Consider the following 18,299-nt stretch of genomic DNA (forward strand, 5'->3'; position numbering starts at 1 on the left):
TTCAATTTAAAGCGTTTGTTTCTAAAAGAGGTTATGGACAGAAACTACCTGTTGCTGTGGTGCAAAGCAGATTTAAAAGCTCTTTTAAGGCAGCAGAATTAAGCGCTGCTATGCATTAAGATTCTCTTCTCATGCTGATGTGCATGTTGTTCCATGGCTAACAGGTGGTAGGAAAAGTACAGCCTCAATTACTAAAATATTCCTGAGTCACCATTCAGCACTCCAGACCTGTTTCACTTTGCAACAACTACCAGGGTAACAGAGAAAGGATAAATCCATTTATACCAATTTTACTTTAGAGTGTGGTCTATTACTTTGATACACTACAAGATCTAACTCTGAAAAGGAAGAATGAGTTTTAAATATTTTACCCATAAGTCTTATCCGTAAAGGGTGAGGAGCAACACTATCAATTTCTGTTCCTAACAAGTCTTTAGCAACAGCAAATATTTCCTCCTCAGTAGAAACGGAAGACAGCACAGTTGAAGCTCTTGTTTTTACTTCAAAGTTCACATTCTTTAGCTTCAAGGTAACAGTTTTACCCTATGCAAAAAAAAAAAAAGACAAAAAAGACAAAAAAAAGAAAAAAAAGACAAAGGTTAAGCTTGTCATACATATACAGCACAGAAACAATTATTACGTAGCATGTATATAAGGGCCCTAAAGCCATAGTCAAGATGGTGTGCTTATCTGTGTACAGCAAGGGGCACTGCCAAGAATTTGTCTGCAAGATTCTGCACTTGCTCCTAAATGGCTGCCACAGTCCATCTCTGAACTGGGTCATTTGGCTATGGTTCCCTGCAGGCCATCTGCCACCAGTGCATGTTCAATAGATTTCATGCTCTGGCTACAGTCACAACTTCTGCCCTGTCTACAAAAAATTACCTCCTCATTTGGAAACCTTCAGTACCAGATAGCTTAACTTTGCTGGGAAAACTACTAAGGATGGGTAAGTGATATCCAATTAAGGATTCACTGAAAACTTCCTTCCTCCTGCGTGGTGCTATCAGAGCCACACACAGCGTCTGTGTTTGGCACAGATATTCCCCTGGCAACACCTTCCAAACCATTTGTGTGATTTAGCGTGTCCGTCCAAATGTTAAATGGCACTCCTTTTGTGCTGGTGCCGTTGTAAGCTTATCCCTTTGTCCTTCTTAGCTGACGATTTCCCTTTCAACCTGTCATCTTTTAAAACAATCTTTTATGTCTGAAGATGACTAATCACAATTCTTTTAGGTCTTGAATGTTATTCCCTGCTTTACCATAAAGGCCTCCATACAAAATATGAACTGTTCTTTCCAGATAACAAACAGAAATCTGGGGAGAAGGAATACAGGGACTGTTCCTACCATTCATACCACTGAATGGTATGAATAACTTGTCAGCAAGCTGGGGACATGTGAACTTCTTAAACTATGCTACTGGCTTTTGACTAGATCCTGTATGAAGATGGAAGAGAAACACAGTGTTTTAAATACATTAGTATTACATGATTGATCAAAGCACAGCTCATAGACAATCAGCTCTATTATTTGTTTACAAACACTGCTTTTAGCATAAAATGTTAATATGCTCAATAACTTGGTTAATTAGTTTAAATTTTTCCACACGTATTATTAGATAGCCACCTGAACAATATCAAAATGCTGCCTAAATAATTCTAAACATCTGCAAATTAAAGAATGGAGACTTCTGAAGATAGATTGCATGGTATGATGCTGCTGAAAGCATTCACACTAACACTGCATTTAATAAGTTTGAGTCCAAAGTGTTGTCTTTTTGCAAGTAAACAGAGAATAATATAAATACCTTAAGTCCCTCTTTCTGTAGCTCTTGAGCAAGGTCTCTGCAGAGTTCTCGACACAAGCTGTACTGGTCTTCTGCTGTGTTTATTTCACTGAATGTTCTAAGATAAAGATATGATCTTTTTTCAGTATGAATCCTAAAATCTGTTCAGTGGCTGCCATCTAAAAGTATTTTTTGTAAAGTTACACAAAACTACATCAGAAGTATGTTGTATAGGTTTGAGTGTTTACTTCAAGGAAAAATAAATATTAATACAAATATTATACGGAAAGATTTGTGCACATTTATGTGTTTCAAAATGTTTGCAAAGCCCTTCAAATCGTGAAATAATTTGGCTTTCCATTTTTCATGCACTGTTTGAAAATGTACCAGATTTAAGGTCATTAATGCTTAAATGTTTGCAAGAGAGAATACTAACACCAACTGAATTCATGGAGCCAGCCAAGTTATTTGTATTTAATCTCCTTTGTACAGTGCTGTGTAACATCAGAAGAAAGAAAGGATTAGAAAATCAACATCAGAGCCAAGTAACAGAAATAAATAATGCAGATGCTAAGAAAAAGATGCCAGCTAGGATAATTATGTCTCGCTTCAGAGGAGGCAAGCCATCTTTCTGCCAAAAACGTTGCTAACTGCCTTTGCTAGAGCTTCTTAGCAGGGGAATTACAGTATTATTTATTTGTTGTGCATCTGCTTTTTAGTAATAACATGAGAGGAAAGGCAACCTTCAGTTAGCAGTGGCTTTAAGAGGAGCGGGAAGCAAAACTACAGCCACGAGATGCTTTTGGAAAGATCTCTCAGAGCCACTGTTTCATGCCAGCTTTATATTTACGAGTGTAAAGTCCCTATAGTTACACTGGATTTCACATCTCTAAGTTATATTCAGATTTACCTGATCATATTGAAAAGTCATCCTCTATTATGATTCACATTCCCCTAAGAATGTTTGCATGCTGCCAAACTAATGGGATGAATATTTTACTGTGGGTCCCATGCCATTATCCAAGGAGTAACTCATGTTATCCCGGCAATGCTGCAGTGATTTACAGCATTGCAATGCTGCAGTAATTGGGAAGCTGTGCAAGTCCTAAGTTTGGAAGGGGCAGGATAGAGAGAATGCTATTTCAGGCCTGTCTCTTCCCCCTATATAAACTAGTTCCACAGTCTCAGCAGCTCATTGACATCTCTGGTCTAAAACCGTTTCCCTTAAGGAAAAAAGAAGGAAGAAAGAAAAGCAGAAAGGTACAATAGGCTACCCAGATTATCTGTCTGCTGCAAACCAGCACAAGATTACAGCCATAAATTTCTCAGCTCTGGTGGTACCAAATGTTACGGGGCTTACTTAAGCTGCCCACAACTATTAAGTCTCAATAGGAATAAGAATCTTTCCTTAACTTCTTTTCTAAGAAGAGAGGGTAGGAATGAGGGTAGGGATAATTATTGAGGTGCTCTACAGATTTTTCTTGCAGTATTTCCTTTTTAAAAATGAACTTTTACAAATTACATACACCACTTCCTTAAGGAACTTTACACCGGTAAAAAGTTAAAAGTTAGGAAACGTAAACAATTTTAGTTAACCATGCAAAACTATTGTCTGCTTTGCAAGTCTACCTTATGCTATACTTGCTATGCGTGTGACTGCAGGCTACTAGACTGATATTGACATTAAACTGGAAGACATAAAAAAAATTCAAGCTCTTATATATTTCTACTCTATATTATGGCTTAAAGACCACTCTGATGCATTAAAGGCATTAGGAGAATCAGATTATGAGAAAAGAGAACACCCAAACCGATAGAAGTACCTCCATAGTATTCTGAAGCCAAGATAAAAAAAAATAATGAAAGCTTGAATTTGATTTAGTGACCTTGTTGTATATGCGGGTTTTTAGCACATGTAAATAGACAATGAAATTATATGACTAAGAAAAGTGTACACTACTTCACATTAAGTAGGTTTAGTGATTAATGTAATTTTTTTCAATATTAAAGAGGCATACCTTTCAGTGCTCATACTTTTTCTTTCTCCATCCCTTTAAAAAGAAAAAGTTTATTATACTCACTTTACCTAGAACCGTTATCTTTTCCATAAACTCTGAGTCAACCAATCATGCTTCAATAACTAACAGCAGTCTCTTCCATAAAATCTGGATGTTAACTTTTTGTACAAATCCAGTACATCAAGTTTAAGTGAGTGCAAAATGGAGAATTTTTTTTTTTTTAAAAACCTTAAACTACTGCAGATGAAGACATAGATGAGCCACAGATATCGATAAACAGTTTGTAAAAAAACAAAAACAAACCCCCAAAACCAAACCCAAACAAAACTTCCCTCTCATATCAGGAGTCTTATTTAAAAACAAAACTAACTACAAATCCTATGCTGTCTCACCTAGCTATAACACGAAGCACTGCTATTAAAATCCTGAGCATACTACGTATATTTTAATATTTGTTCCTGAGGAATTAGTTTGCTTTCTGTCTAAATTGTTGCCCATGATAAAGGTGATGTGTTAAGGCTTTTTTTGTTTGTTTGGTTTTTTCTTTCTGGTTTTAATTGAGCATCCTTTAACAACTCTTCTGCATATAAAGAGTTCCTCAGAGCATTTTCTTTTTAGGTGCTTCTTCTGTTTGTAAGTATCGGAAATAACAAATTTGGTATCCTCAGATTTTCATAAAAGAAGGTGGTCAAAGACAATGACCATAAGATGAACCATTTACTGAGGACTCAGGTGTTGGTATGTTAAGGGCTTGCTTTCTCCATGCTTAAATCCCTGAAATCAAGTTGGTGCTAAGGAAAACAAAACCAATAAATAAATTTCTTAGACAACACCATTAAAAATGTGTTCCCCTTCACAATGATAATCTTGGCTTCTGAAATGCTCACATTTTTTAATGTACTGTGAGACTTCCCAGACTGTGCAACACCTAAACAGGGTGAATAAGGGGAGACAGTGCACCAATTATTAAAGGACCATTTGAGGTTGCATTATCTTCAGGGAAACAAATATTTTGAAAACTGCATTTTATCTTTTATCAAGTCACCTTCACAAGTCAATCTTACTGCATATTTTGTTCCAAGTCAACATACTTCTGAAAAGGAAAAAAAAACCCAAACCACATGTTTGCTAGCACATTACTGGTCTACAAACTGCTAACTGTATATATTAATTTGTAGTCAAATGGAAAAAAATGGAAGATCTATTACTGTCAGAGAAGTAACAGAAATAATATGGAATAGGTCTTTCAGAAGTACATAAGACACTTTGGAACTCCTAATGAAACCAAATAATTGTCAACCCATTTTTAAATAGAATTTCAGCACTTTGGGAAGGATAGAAGGATATTTAAGGAAGGAATATATAAAAGAAAGGACTCAGTCCTAAATTAAGACTCTTGGTTACACAAACAGCAAAATGCAATGGTTTTTTTTAAGAACAAGTGTTCCATGTTTGTATTCAGGACAGGCTTAGAAATTACGCATATTATTGAAAAGATGTATTCACTAGTAAGACTGATTTCTCCCCTCCCAAACAGGAGGCTAAAAAGCCATTAAAGTAGCATGAAACTTAAAGGAACAGATATGAAGAAGATATAAAAATCTTCAGTTCTATTCCAGCAAATTTACAAGTTGATATTACAAATATGTACATAAACATGATAGGAGACACAGAAACTTCACTTACTTCATTAGAAACATGACAATTTACCACCAGAGAAGATCAGATACCAATGCAATTTTCATTACAATCAGATAATAAGAAAACCCAATGAATGTAACTTGTTTTTATAGAAGAAACAGGACTGAACACCTCTGCTTAGGATAACTCATTTCTCTTTAGCTATTTTACTAACTATGAGGTTATCCTAAATGATACTGACTTGATTTCTTGATATACTTATGCACAACTTCTCTGACAGACTTTTTGGATTTCATATATTAGACATGGCTGTACAAACTTTTGCTTTTTAATGTTCGGCTGTGGTATGTATCTTAGCCGTAAGTGTAACAATAACAGTATCAGAGATCTTTTAAAATATAACAAGTCAATAACAAGTCATATTTTCATAATATTTGTTTGTCAAGAACGTATGTCTTAAAACGTACAGCATGTAACACACACAAGGGAAAATTTAGAAAAATGAAAATGCAGGAGAAAAAAACCCCAAAACGTACTTTTCCAAATGTGTTGAACCCAAACCAAGGGAAATATCCAAGAAATTACGCCAAGATGCTTCTGAAAAAAGAAGAGAAAGCAGTGCCCTCTGCTGGTAGAGTTCTGAGCAAGTCACAATTCCAAGAGCTTTTAACATCTTCTCTGTTACTTTTCCTATACCTGGCACCTAAAAAAGGGTAAGCATCATTATATTGGAAACTTTCCATTTGTAGATCCAATACCAAGAACAATTTAAGTCAAACACAACTGGGCAGATTACCTAGAAAAATATATTTATTCAGCAGAAATCTTGCTTTTAGAACACAAGGAAGATATATGATTGCATAGTAAATGTCATGGTATCTCTTACCTTTCTAATGGGCAAATCTTTTAGGAAGTCTAGCACTGCTTGTCTCTCAGGAGCAATTCTGCATTGCCCATTAGGTTTATTACGATCACTGCACATTTTTGCTAACATTGTATTCGGCGCTATTCCTTAAAAACAAAAACCAAAACTTGTATTTTTAAAAAACACAAGACAATGTTTAATTTCAATTGTCCAATATCTAAAAGCATGAGAATAGCCTACACATTTGGCAAAGACTAAACAGAAGCAAAAGAATGACAATAACTGATAACCAGATTTGTTACAACTCGCAAAAAGAATTTTGTAATAGACATGTGAGAACATAAATACATGTGGTAGATTAAATATAATGGATGCACCAGATAAAGCATACCTACTATTTTAAGGTAGTCAGGGTTACACAACATGCACTAATCAGTCATGAGGGGTTAAATACCAAGTGTTTAAAAATAACATCAGTTACACGATTGAACGATTTTATGATGGTGATTATGGTAAGACAAAAGGAAATGCTTACAACAGCAGTTATAATGAACTCTTAATGAGAAGGAGATAGTTCTTCCTTGTATTTCAGCAAAAAGACTAAATTAATTTGGACAAAATTTACCAAATTAAAGTCTTTTGTGGGCTACCACCGCTATGCAGTAATTTAGAAATATATATATATTTCACTGACACTGGTAGGGATGACGAGGGATTGCTCTTTTCTATTCATTTTACAAATGAACTCTGGAATTGGTTTAGCAAGAAAAATAGAATTACCCTATGCTACAGCCCTAGTGACCTAAATTCTGATTTGCTCACTGATATAACATATTATTCAGGATGGTAGAAATAATTCTATTTATTATTGATTATCAGTATTTTTTCAATTAGCCTCCTAACTGTTTTTCATTTTTGGGCTTAAAACCCCTGAGGCACTTATAAAAGCTGTGTCTGTTTTCAAAACACTAACTTGTTCTTAGGAAGACAACATTTCAGTAGAACAAAATCATTATTTTGCTACCACTCATGAGATAATATACATGGGAGGGGGGTCTCACCCTGCTTCTTCAGACTAGCTGTTCCTTTACCTCTGCTTACATTCGACACTTCCCTGGCCTTCCATATCTGCTTAATACAGCTCAGCACTCCCTGATGCCTCACTGACCTGGTTCACAAAGCAGTTCGGACGGCATCCAAACTAAGTGGCTAGGGACACACACTTTTTAAAGTGACCTAATCCAGATTATTATCAAAACAGTTCAGACTTACAGGTAGGTTGCCTGAAGTCAAAAGACATAAAACTTGAATGGTAAATATTAAAAAGCTAGTGAATAGTTTAACTTCAACACATATTTACTTTTCTGAGAACTAACTTTTAAATGAATTTTGATATTGCCTTAAGCAAGGAACAATGTGGAGAATTCTTAGAAATACTTAACAATATGGATCTGCTATTCAAACTAACAGCAATTTAGCAACCAGTGACAGATTTCACTATGACCACTGGCTTATGAAAACAATTTACATGAAGCACTAAAACAACCACCACCAGTGCTAAGATTAGCTCCTGAGCGCACTGGTCATTCTTCCACAGTACTTGTATTTCAAGAAGAAAGAAGCAAAAAGATGATCTAACTGTTTCTATGATTAAAAAAACCAACCAACCAAAACCAGGAGTGGCTTTGATAGCCATAACATCTCTTGAAACACTTGAAAGTCACAGTCTTTGCAGGCTTGCAAAGACAGTATATTTCTTTGCAGCACAAGAATGCTGTGGCAATGCTAATTTCCTAATTAATGCCCTCTGAGATCAGAGTAGAAGACATTGTGGAAATACAAAGCATTATTGTTATTCATATGTGTCTGAATACCTGCACTAGCAGTCAGTTGAGTTTTCTGCTCAATTCTAAAGCGAATTTCTTTCACAGCTTCCTCTGCAGAAGTTCCAAAGACAACCAAATTTTCCACTGATTGATCTCTTTGTTCAGGGTGGTCATCCATCGGAGCTGTGCTGTCTTCAAACAGTACTGGTGAAGAGGAGTATCCATCTTCATTAAATTTGGCAGACATATTTACATCACCTTTATCTATGTTAGATAGAAACACAAACAATTAATCCATCCATATAAAACATATACTTTATTGACTTCCTTCTGCAGTGGCTGAAGAGAGTTCATTAGCAGTTTTATTTTTTTCTGTTTGGAAAAAAAAAAAAAAATTATTTAGCCAAAGCAATTGCATGGCTTTTTTGTTTGAAGAAAGGAGAGTCATAACTGCTTTGTTCTTAATATGATTTGAGCTTGGCTGAGATTGGAAGAATTGGCTAGGAGACTGGACATAAATTCCAGAAAAGCAACAAGGTTTAATGGCCTGTTGCTGTAGCAGCAGAAAAACATCAACATTTTGGCATTGTTTTTGTTTCATACAGAGTGAAGGCCAGATGCTCCCTTTTTTGTGGAAATAAAAATCTTTTGCAGAAGTTTTTTCAATATTGACCAAAGAAAATTAGGGTTCTGGAATAGCTGGTTCTAGAACCATCAGCCTGGTGAGCTTCTTGTTTTCAACTGCACTCATGATAGAACAAGTAATGTCAGCAGCCCTTTTTCTGACTCTACAAACTTTACTATTACGGTTTCACATTCTGAGTGCGTGTTTGTGTTTCAGAAGAACAAAGATGTCAGAGAATTATGAAGAGGCACATAACTACATATCATTGATATTTATTTTGTAAAGACTATGCCCTTTTCTTTCTTTCTATTCTATTAATGCTTTTCAGTAATAGTGTATCCTTTATTATCCTCTTAATGGCTACTTAGACCATTTTCAAATACTGATAATATAAATGTTCCGGTTTGTCCATCAACCAACCATTTGTATGACAACTCCTTTTTTATTATTCCCAATTGGGCATGCAGTTGTGGATGCGGTTCCAACTCCATCTTCTAGAGCCAAGTGAAATCCAGGCATATCTTAAGCATTACTGTAACTCCTACAGTGCTCATTACTTTATACATTTTAAGTACTGTAAAATAATCACATAACTAGAGCTTATGCACGCTGTCTTTGCAGACAAATTCTCATGTTTCTGATGTACAGGACTCACTATAGTATTTTAGGAAACATCTCTGCACAATACAAATAACCTTTAGAACAGTAAGTTTATTTATTCTACAACTCCTTAAGTCATAAGATTATTACTACTTATTTGCAAAATTATCATGTTGAATTGTAAAAGAAAAATACACACCTAAAACATGCAATTGGGTTTAGTAAACCTAGTACCACTTTTCACACAGTTTACACATGTTAAAAAAAAAAAAATCCTCCAAGTTCAAATCATCAGCAGCATACCTTTTATGCACGGGTGAGTAGTAGAGGAAGTTAACCTGTAAACTAACAAATTGGAGGTACAGAGTATACAGGAGGATGGATTACGCAAGGACTTAAGTATCTACACTCTCAATGGGTACAGCTTATCTGAGGCTTACATTATATGCATGTATGACTGGCACCCCCTGCTCCAACCCCTGGTAATGTGGTTAGCATAACTAATGCCATTTCATAAGGCAAGCAGCCATTCTCTGTGACCAAGGGGGTCACATATTCGTTCCCTTTCCCCTCATTACCAGGCCCTGGAGGTCCTGTGCAAGAGGTAGACGAACCAAACAGATTTCTTCTTCCTCTCCCTACTGGCCTCAAGGTTCCTGGGCACCAGGCCAATTACTCCCTTCCTTGCTGGCCTTGAAGGTCCCACGCACCTGGCCAACCCCGTGGTGTTGATGACCTCACCACAGAACAGGGAAGCATAACAGCATCTAGAGCACTGTCCATAAACCCAAGCAGTGACAAGTCCTAAGGGGGAACTTGGACCAGAACTGCTGCTGGACAGCGAGACCAGGACCCCCCAGTGGCCAGGGACACCTCCACTGTTGTCTGCATCCACCGAGGACTTGAGGGAATGACTCGTGTTCTTTTTACATGAGTCTACAGTATCATTGTTACATTGATACAGCAAACCATGTATTAAGATTTGACCTGATCTGCAGAGGGTCCAGGTGATTAGAAATCATAAGTTAAGTTGTGTTATAAATCCTGTATTATGCTACTTATAGACTGTACTACATTGATTCTGCTTGTGGAAATCCTGTACTGTTCTAATCATAAATTCTGTGCTATACTAATCATAATTTCCTGTTAAGAAAATAAAGCTTTAATTCTAACTACGATTTAGTGCCATCGTCATTCTGCCAACGATCCCTAAAAGAAACCATCTGTCCCCTCAGTGTCAGGTGAACGCATGAAAAGAGAGTAATTTGCTTACCTTTTTCTGTATTGCCTTCTGTGTTAAAAAAGAATCTTCTCTTATCTTCAGGCCAGTTCAGTCTTTCCTCCAAGTGCTCTGTTATGTTCAGGTAGGCTTCATCTAGGCCCATAGGCATAAAATTGGGATCATATTCAGTCAGTATTTCTCTAACCTTGATAAAAATATAGTAAAAGTTTAAAACCTTGTTGCTCTAAGAACAGATCTTGACACATAATTATGAGGTGAACAAATGTACTCAGAAACTTCAAGATGACCAATGAACCTTAAAGATATTTATAGAACAAATTATTTATTGATATTGGAAAGTTATAGTACTGCTTCTCACAAGTAGCAAGATATCAATAATAAGTGAGAACTAAACACATTTTGAACAGTGTATTTTACTGCAGAGGTCATCATGATCAGCGTATAAGGACTCCACAGGCACTAGGTTCACAGACACGGCAGTAACCACCTGAATAAAACTCTGGGGACCTGGGAACTCAGCAGAGCACGTAAGCTGATGTGCCTTTCTGTGCACTGTGTGTCAGACATCACATATGCAAAGGTTAAAAAAAAACCCCAACACCTAAGCTTTATTTAAATTACATTCAAACTAAAGTTGTAGCCAATGTTTCAGAGCACTGGTTAATGCCACAGGCAAAACTTGTTAGAAAAATCTTTAGTGGTATCTTCCCAAAAGGCAACATAATAAATTAAATGGTCAAAATAAAATCTCTACCTTTTCTCCTCTTTTTTTCCCCCTTTTTTTTTTTTAAAGAAGGAGGAAAATTTGACTGTGTCATGTTTTCTCTATCAGTTTTGGTCAAATTCTTAGGTATCACAACATTTGTTCACATGCACTCCATCTTTCTGAAAGTGATTAAAGATAGGATTCACTGCTCAACTTTTAATGACAACATGAAATAAATTTAAGTATTTTCAATCCAAATCCCAAGACAAAAACATCACTAGAAAACCAAATCAGCCTGAACCTTTAATACCTTACCCCATCAAACAACAAATGAAATACATGTCATGAAATCCAAGATCCTTAACAAGTTCAAACCCATTCTGAAATACTCATATTTATATATGCTTTTTTACAGAAGTGAGAAAAATAAAATAAGATCAAAATGAGTAATTAGCTTACTTTATTTATATGAAGAGATTGAGGCTTCATAAAAACAAATAAATAATTCTTCGCATAATTTTATTTAACTCAGGAGACTTGTGCCAATGCACTAGTTTCAGCTAAGACCTACAAAAGATCTTTTTCTTTTCTTTCCTTTTTTTTTTTTTAAAAAAAAACACAACAGGATTTTCGATATTTCTAAGTATTTCTCTTGGCACTAAGTAAAATTACTTCCATTAAAGCAAAATGCGACTCCTTTTCTCCCTAATTTTTTGCTCTATTTCAAGTCCCTTCTTTTAAAACAAATGAATCTGCATTTAGAACTCACTAATGCTCTTTGCTTCTCTCTTCAGTAATAAGCATTCGAAATTATGATTATGCATTGTATGAAATTATTATCTCCACGTTTCCTATGTACTTGCAGCTTCCTGGTAATTAGATTATGCCCCACGGTTTTGAAGTTTTAAGAATAGGGCTCAAGTGGTATCACTAGCTCACTACAGTTTTGAAAATCTCTATCAGCATCACTACTGACTTCATTAAAATGGCAAGATGGATGAATGCAATGGTTTTTCATCTGCTTGCCCAAAAGCACCAATGTTTTGTTTAACTTATGTTCAAAGCCACATCACTGAAGAGTTAAATATTTAAACTACCACTTTTCATATTATCTAGAACTGATGTATTCATAGAGTCTAAAACCAAGTACACTGACCTTTGGTTAGAGAGCACTTTCAGACTTACCTCTTTACTGACTTTGCCATATTTTTCAAAGTTTAATGGTACTATAGTTAGATGTGGACATAGCTTTTTAGCAATAAATCCAGGCATGGCTGCACGTACACCAAATCTCCTAGCGTGGTAATTTGAGGTGGACTTAGGAGAAATTAAATAAGTTTAGTGTTCAGTAATCAAGTTTTTCTTGAAGTTTAGTGTTAAATAATCAAGTTCTAATCACATATCTCCATGTAGAAAAGACTGACAAGGCTGAGAGTTTATATGCATATTCCCCCCCCCCCCCCCCAATCTGTTTACATCCTTTAAACTTTCATTGGTACACCTTTTACTGAAAAATAAAATCCAGTTTACATGGTCTAGTCTAAGAACAGATGTTTCCTCTATTATTTTTGTTATTTTTTCCACACTTATAAAAATTCTCTCTATAATAGTGTCATTATATTACGTTATTATTGTATGGTTTATTAGGCTTTAGATTAATGTAATTGATTTCTGTATTAGCTTGACATTCGGCCTTACCAACATACTCATTGATCCCACTGCTATAGGCTTTTCCTTCAGCTCTGGATTGTCTCTCATTTCCACGGCTGCATAGAAGGCATCCATGTCAATGTGTACAATCGTACTGCTAAGGTTGCGGCTCTGTTCCAGTTCTATCACAAGTTTGTCCACCTGAACAAAATAAACCAATAATTGAAAAACTATTAACCTGGCAGAAGTGCAACAGTACAGATGATCCTGAAAACTCAAATGCATCTGGCATATCGTTAAAAAAAAAAAACCAACAACAAACCCAAACCCCACCAAACCAGCACCAACAAAAAAACCCCAACCAACTTTCTGATGAAACTTGCTCTCAGAGAGAACACTGCTGCAGCAAATGGTACAAAAAAACCCCAAAACCCGAAGAAAAAAAAAACAGCCCAACAAACAACAAAGACCCACCTATGTGGAAAAAAGAGATGCATCACCTGATTCCAACAGAAACTTTGTAAGACCATTGAATATGCAGCTTTAGCTACTCTGATATGGGTTATTTAAAAAAACTGAAAACATGCTATTAGAGAATTTCCAACACTCCTAAATTAAGCTATCACACTTCAGAAAATTGGCCTATACAGGTGAAGAGAAGACCAACAGCTTACAGGGCAGATCCATCTATCTTGTCTTGTCAGAAATAAGGTCTCAAACAAACAGGCTCATTTACTGCTAAGTAAGCTACTGTTAATCCCTTCATAAAATTCCTCAACATTTGTTACAGGAATCCATATCATATAAGGCTGGATTGCTAGCAAAACTGCAAGGCGACTTTTAAAGAAAAGCCCATACATAGAAAGTGCATTTCACTCCAAGAGTTAAAGGTGTATCATCTACTAGTAGACTGTGAGCAGCACTCCTGCTTCATCAGCTTCATGGTGTTGTAAGGCAGAGGCCAAGCACACAGACCTCTCCATGAAATACTTTAATTGTGCTTAATTTGCTTGCATCCTTTTACCAAAAGACTTGCAGATCATGTGCTTGTTTCTGAAATATCTTTCAACTATGAATGAGGTATGGACTGTGAGTGTCACCAGAAAGCATGAGCACATTATTTGACAGGCTATTTTTAAGGTCTACAGATTTAAGATTACTATGTTGTCAGTACCACACATCATTCTAGAAGCGAAAGAGAAAATATTAAAAAAAAAAAAAAAAAAAAAAAAGGAAGTGAGTGCTATCAAACTATGATTATCTAACCATACTAATTACTATGCTAACCTCTATTTACATAGCAAAAGGTTGCTACTGCTAGGAAAAAACAACAAATAGGCATAATAGAGCTCAAGAAATGCAAGTAGTGAAAAGGAACTGAAGTTTCACTTTGCTTGCAAGCACAAGGACATACACACACATTCGTGACATCAAGGTACCATTACAGAAATGCCTCTGGCTTGATTGTAATGGGTTTATGGTCCTGGAGAGGAATGTTTACGTGCAATTTGCATGGTTCTTTGAAGACAGTTTCTCTCTTTTTCCCCTCGACAGAGCTGCTTAATAAAAACCTTAAAAACCTTATCCAAAAACCCATCTTTGGAGCTGAAGACACTTGAACGAAGGCAAGTGGCTATGAATGTTCGAACTAAATTGGTGAGTAATGATTTATGAAATCTTTTATCTGATTTGTTCCAAGTTGATTTGAGGGATGAAAGGCTAGAATGGGGCCTCAAACTAGGTTATTCCATACAGAAGAGCACAGTATGCTCCCTGAGGCCGAGAAAACTGGTTTAGAAAAACTAAAAGCACAAGGGGAAAGCCATTCAAACAACAACAACAACAAAAAAAAGGGGAATTTACATTATTTTCTTCACACTACTAATCCAGCAACAGTTCAAGTCACACCATAATCATGAAAAGCATCCTTATTTTAAACTATACAGATAGTTTTCAGGTTGCTCTCTAATTCAAATTGTTAATTAATACTGTCAAGTGGTCCTCTAGTTATATAACTTCTGTATTTCAATTTATCACATTTATAACAAACTTCTTTTTGCCTTTTCTTCCCAGATGTATTTCTAACATGATACTAACTGATCAGCTAACATATGCATCTAAAGAATGAAGTAAAATTACATTAAACTAATCAGAAATAAAAAAAGATAACTCTTCAGCAAAAGGAACTGATACAAGTAATATGCCAAAACAAAACACACCCAAACGTACTCAGAGAATTCTAGGCACCTATGAACGTTTCCTTAGTAAGATAAGGAAAGTTATGGAATAGTTCCTGAGAGGCAAGCCAAGTTGACCAGCTTTTAAAAGCTGCTTTCAATTTTCCTTTGAAGCTAAAAAGAGATACTAAGTTTTTTATTTCTAAGCTAGATGAAAAAAACCCTAAAAAGTACAAATTCTAAGTAGCAGTTCAATTTTGCTTATAGTGACTTTTAGACAATTTAAAGAGTAACCTCTCATTCTTTCTTATCCCATGATGCAAAATACAAGTTTTCTATCTTAATTGCTTTGTCAAAGTAAGACAGAAAAGATGATTCAAAATCTCTTTTATATTTGTAAAAGCATCTGACAAGGCGAAGAGGTAACAAACAGTGAAACCATTTTAAGATAACAGTAACTATTTACAGGATAAACATCTGGGATAAAACCCACGTGGATAAAAATAGCAAACATCAGTACAGCAGTTTGCAAATCTGCTAGCAGCTGGATACTTTTTAAAGTATTATTAACTACTGCTGAATTTCAAGCAATTCCACTCTAAGTTGTTAGGATACTCTAACTCCGTTACAGAAAAGTTTTCAAAAATTAAGAATTACATGACAATGTACAGTATATAATTTCCTTTAAAAGACAACAATGACATCCATTAGGAAGACTTCAAACTACCATGTAACCAGGATATTGTCCACCAAATCCAGTAAGTAAGGATTTGTTTATTTGTTTTTACATTACAGCACTTACATCAACTGCCACTTTAGGAAGCTGTATCTGAGCCTCTAACCATCCTACAAACAAGACTTGATCTGCAGATGAGAACTTGCAGCATTCACAGAAGTAGATAAATGTCTACTTTGTAATTCTGGAGTACCTCCCACTTACAAATTTTAGAAGAACAAATTATCTCATGATATATCAGAAGGTAGTACTAAAAAGAGGAGTTAAAGAACTCGATAGACAACAACAATAAAGAAGAAAAGAAGATAACGAGAACTGACTATATCCATATCTGAAGACCTAGAGAAGCTGATTAATCAACACACAGCACATATGAAGAAAACCAAATCGGACAAACAAGACTTGCAAAGTTAAAGGTGGAGATAATGGCCTGGGGAAGAGTAGCTGGTGGGTCAGTGACAGGAAAAGGGGAGGCATTTAGGATATTAGACGCAGACAGATAAAGACTGGCTGGGCCAAGAGACTGGGGACTTCAATGGGGACTCTGGAGGCATAGACAAAGACTGCTTTGGAAAGAGGGCTGATGGTAATCTGGGGATGTGGGATAAGAAAAGGAAAATTCAGGATAGGAAAAATTAAAAGAAAGGCGAGGAGAGAGCAAAAGGGTCAGAACTTGTGATGAGGGCAACAACAATCATGAACCAGAGCTTATCTGCATACAGAGGATGGAACCAAAATCCAAGCTTTTGAGATGTTTTTATAGCAGCAAAGATCTAAACTTAGCCAGCAAAAAAGTGTGCATGTTATCCCCCTCCAATGACAGTTCTCATGCAGTATGGCAGCTGACTTAACAGTTACTCCACTGGAAATAAAGACAAGTGCTACTTGAGCAAGTGGCATAAAGATTTCAAACATGGGGTTTGAAACTCATGTCCCAGTAAGACCCACATGAAAGAATTTATCTCTTTTTTTAAGCTTCTCTTTTCTTCTATAGAAAGCAATTTTCATACAAAACATTAAAAGAAAATAATATTGTGTTGCAAGATCAAAGAACCAGGTTCAGAAAAAGACAGCATGAGGGTAGTCAAAGCAATTCAAATTTATGGGCTTTCACTATGTGCACTATATATCCTTTAATTACATAACTATACAATAATTTTATAGGATCTGTGTCATTCATTTTATAAGAAAGACTGTTCTCTGTAAAATGAAAAGTTCTGTGGTGAAGGAAGAATGGAAATGGAAGTATTTTTTCATAATTAAATGACTTAAAAGCTACCCCAGAAACAAAAAAAAAAACCCCAAACCACCGGACAAGCAGAGACTACTGACCCATGTTAAAGATTAACTAAAAACAGTTGAGGCACACAAGCTTATTAACAAACTTTTCAAAGGTACTCAGTATTTCCTAGCTTTTCTGGGCACAAATTTGAGACACTGGCACCTAATTTACAGAAGTGATTTACAAATCTACAATGAACAAAAAAAGATTGTACACCAAAGCTCAGGACCTATAATCGTCACAACGGCATTCAAAATTAATGGATGTGTTTAATCTTCATGTGCTTCAGCTCCTCATCTACAAAACAAAAATATCACTCTGCTGGAGTATTGCAAGAATAATTTAAAGAATTCACACTATGTGATGTACAATATAAAAAAGCCTATGAAGAAGTCAGTAATTCTACATTCAAAGCTGGATTAGTCTAGTGTACAACAAATAAAGCTTGGGGACACCCGTTGAACAATGAGGACAACAGTAAACACTGAATAATTGCCCACGCAGTGAACACTGTCTGCACTGTGCACTGAATGAAGCAGGAATCCTGTTAGGCAAAAATAGCAAGCAATCATGTAATTAAAGACTGAATCACAGTACAAATGAAAAAGGAAAGGAATTAAGCTTCTTTAAGCAACTTTAATTTCGTTGCACCTAAGAATGTTCAGTGTGCAGCCTTGGTGCTGTTTTCTTTTAGCAACCTTTCACACATAGTAATACTTTGGATACTATTGTCTATCATTAGCATTTGAGAAGAGAAATAGCCTCTTCGTCTTTCCAGTTCAGGATACTTGGTATTTCTTGTGATGGCTTGCCATAATGATTTTTTTCATTAATTAGCATAAATAAGGAATAAATTATATCCAGAAGCATTGACAACTGTGATCCCCCTCATCTCATTGCAGCCCATTGAACACAAACATACATATATTATAAAAACAGAAAGTAAATTCAAGACTGATATGATACTTACTAACAAGGTATTTAACAAAACTTTTACATAAAACATAATGACATGCCTTTATACTGATCAGACTTAGAAGAACAGGAATTAATTTGCTTAATTTTACTCATTTAGAGAACACTTCAGAGTGATTTTACAATCTATTCTTCTAGTAAGTTTTTATTAAGATTACCTCACCAAA

The 18,299-nt window shown here is 35.7% G+C and overlaps 1 protein-coding gene across 11 annotated transcripts in view; it reads right to left on the reverse strand.

Annotated features, from left to right (window-relative positions):
• The window catches only part of POLK (DNA polymerase kappa), a 35,328-nt gene that overhangs the window by 4,701 nt on the left and 12,328 nt on the right, over nt 1–18,299 (reverse strand). For 9 of the 11 annotated variants that reach the window (XR_012042191.1, XM_072859748.1, XM_072859758.1 and 6 more), the window contains 9 exons: nt 13,011–13,163; nt 12,498–12,629; nt 10,637–10,790; nt 8,187–8,402; nt 6,334–6,458; nt 5,984–6,150; nt 3,807–3,839; nt 1,810–1,906; nt 372–543 (listed from right to left, as the gene is read on the reverse strand). Coding sequence is in view for 10 of the 11 variants with exons in the window: in XM_072859748.1 (XP_072715849.1) it covers nt 372–543; nt 1,810–1,906; nt 3,807–3,839; nt 5,984–6,150; nt 6,334–6,458; nt 8,187–8,402; nt 10,637–10,790; nt 12,498–12,629; nt 13,011–13,163 (1,249 nt within the window). In the remaining variant the exon portion in view is untranslated. The remainder of the gene's footprint in view (nt 1–371; nt 544–1,809; nt 1,907–3,806; nt 3,840–5,983; nt 6,151–6,333; nt 6,459–8,186; nt 8,403–10,636; nt 10,791–12,497; nt 12,630–13,010; nt 13,164–18,299) is intronic. The other 2 variants (XM_072859757.1, XM_072859756.1) reach the window with 2 other exon arrangements.

The sequence above is a fragment of the Ciconia boyciana genome, chromosome 4 (genome assembly GCF_034638445.1).
Source record: "Ciconia boyciana chromosome 4, ASM3463844v1, whole genome shotgun sequence".
NCBI classification, from domain to species: domain Eukaryota; kingdom Metazoa; phylum Chordata; class Aves; order Ciconiiformes; family Ciconiidae; genus Ciconia; species Ciconia boyciana.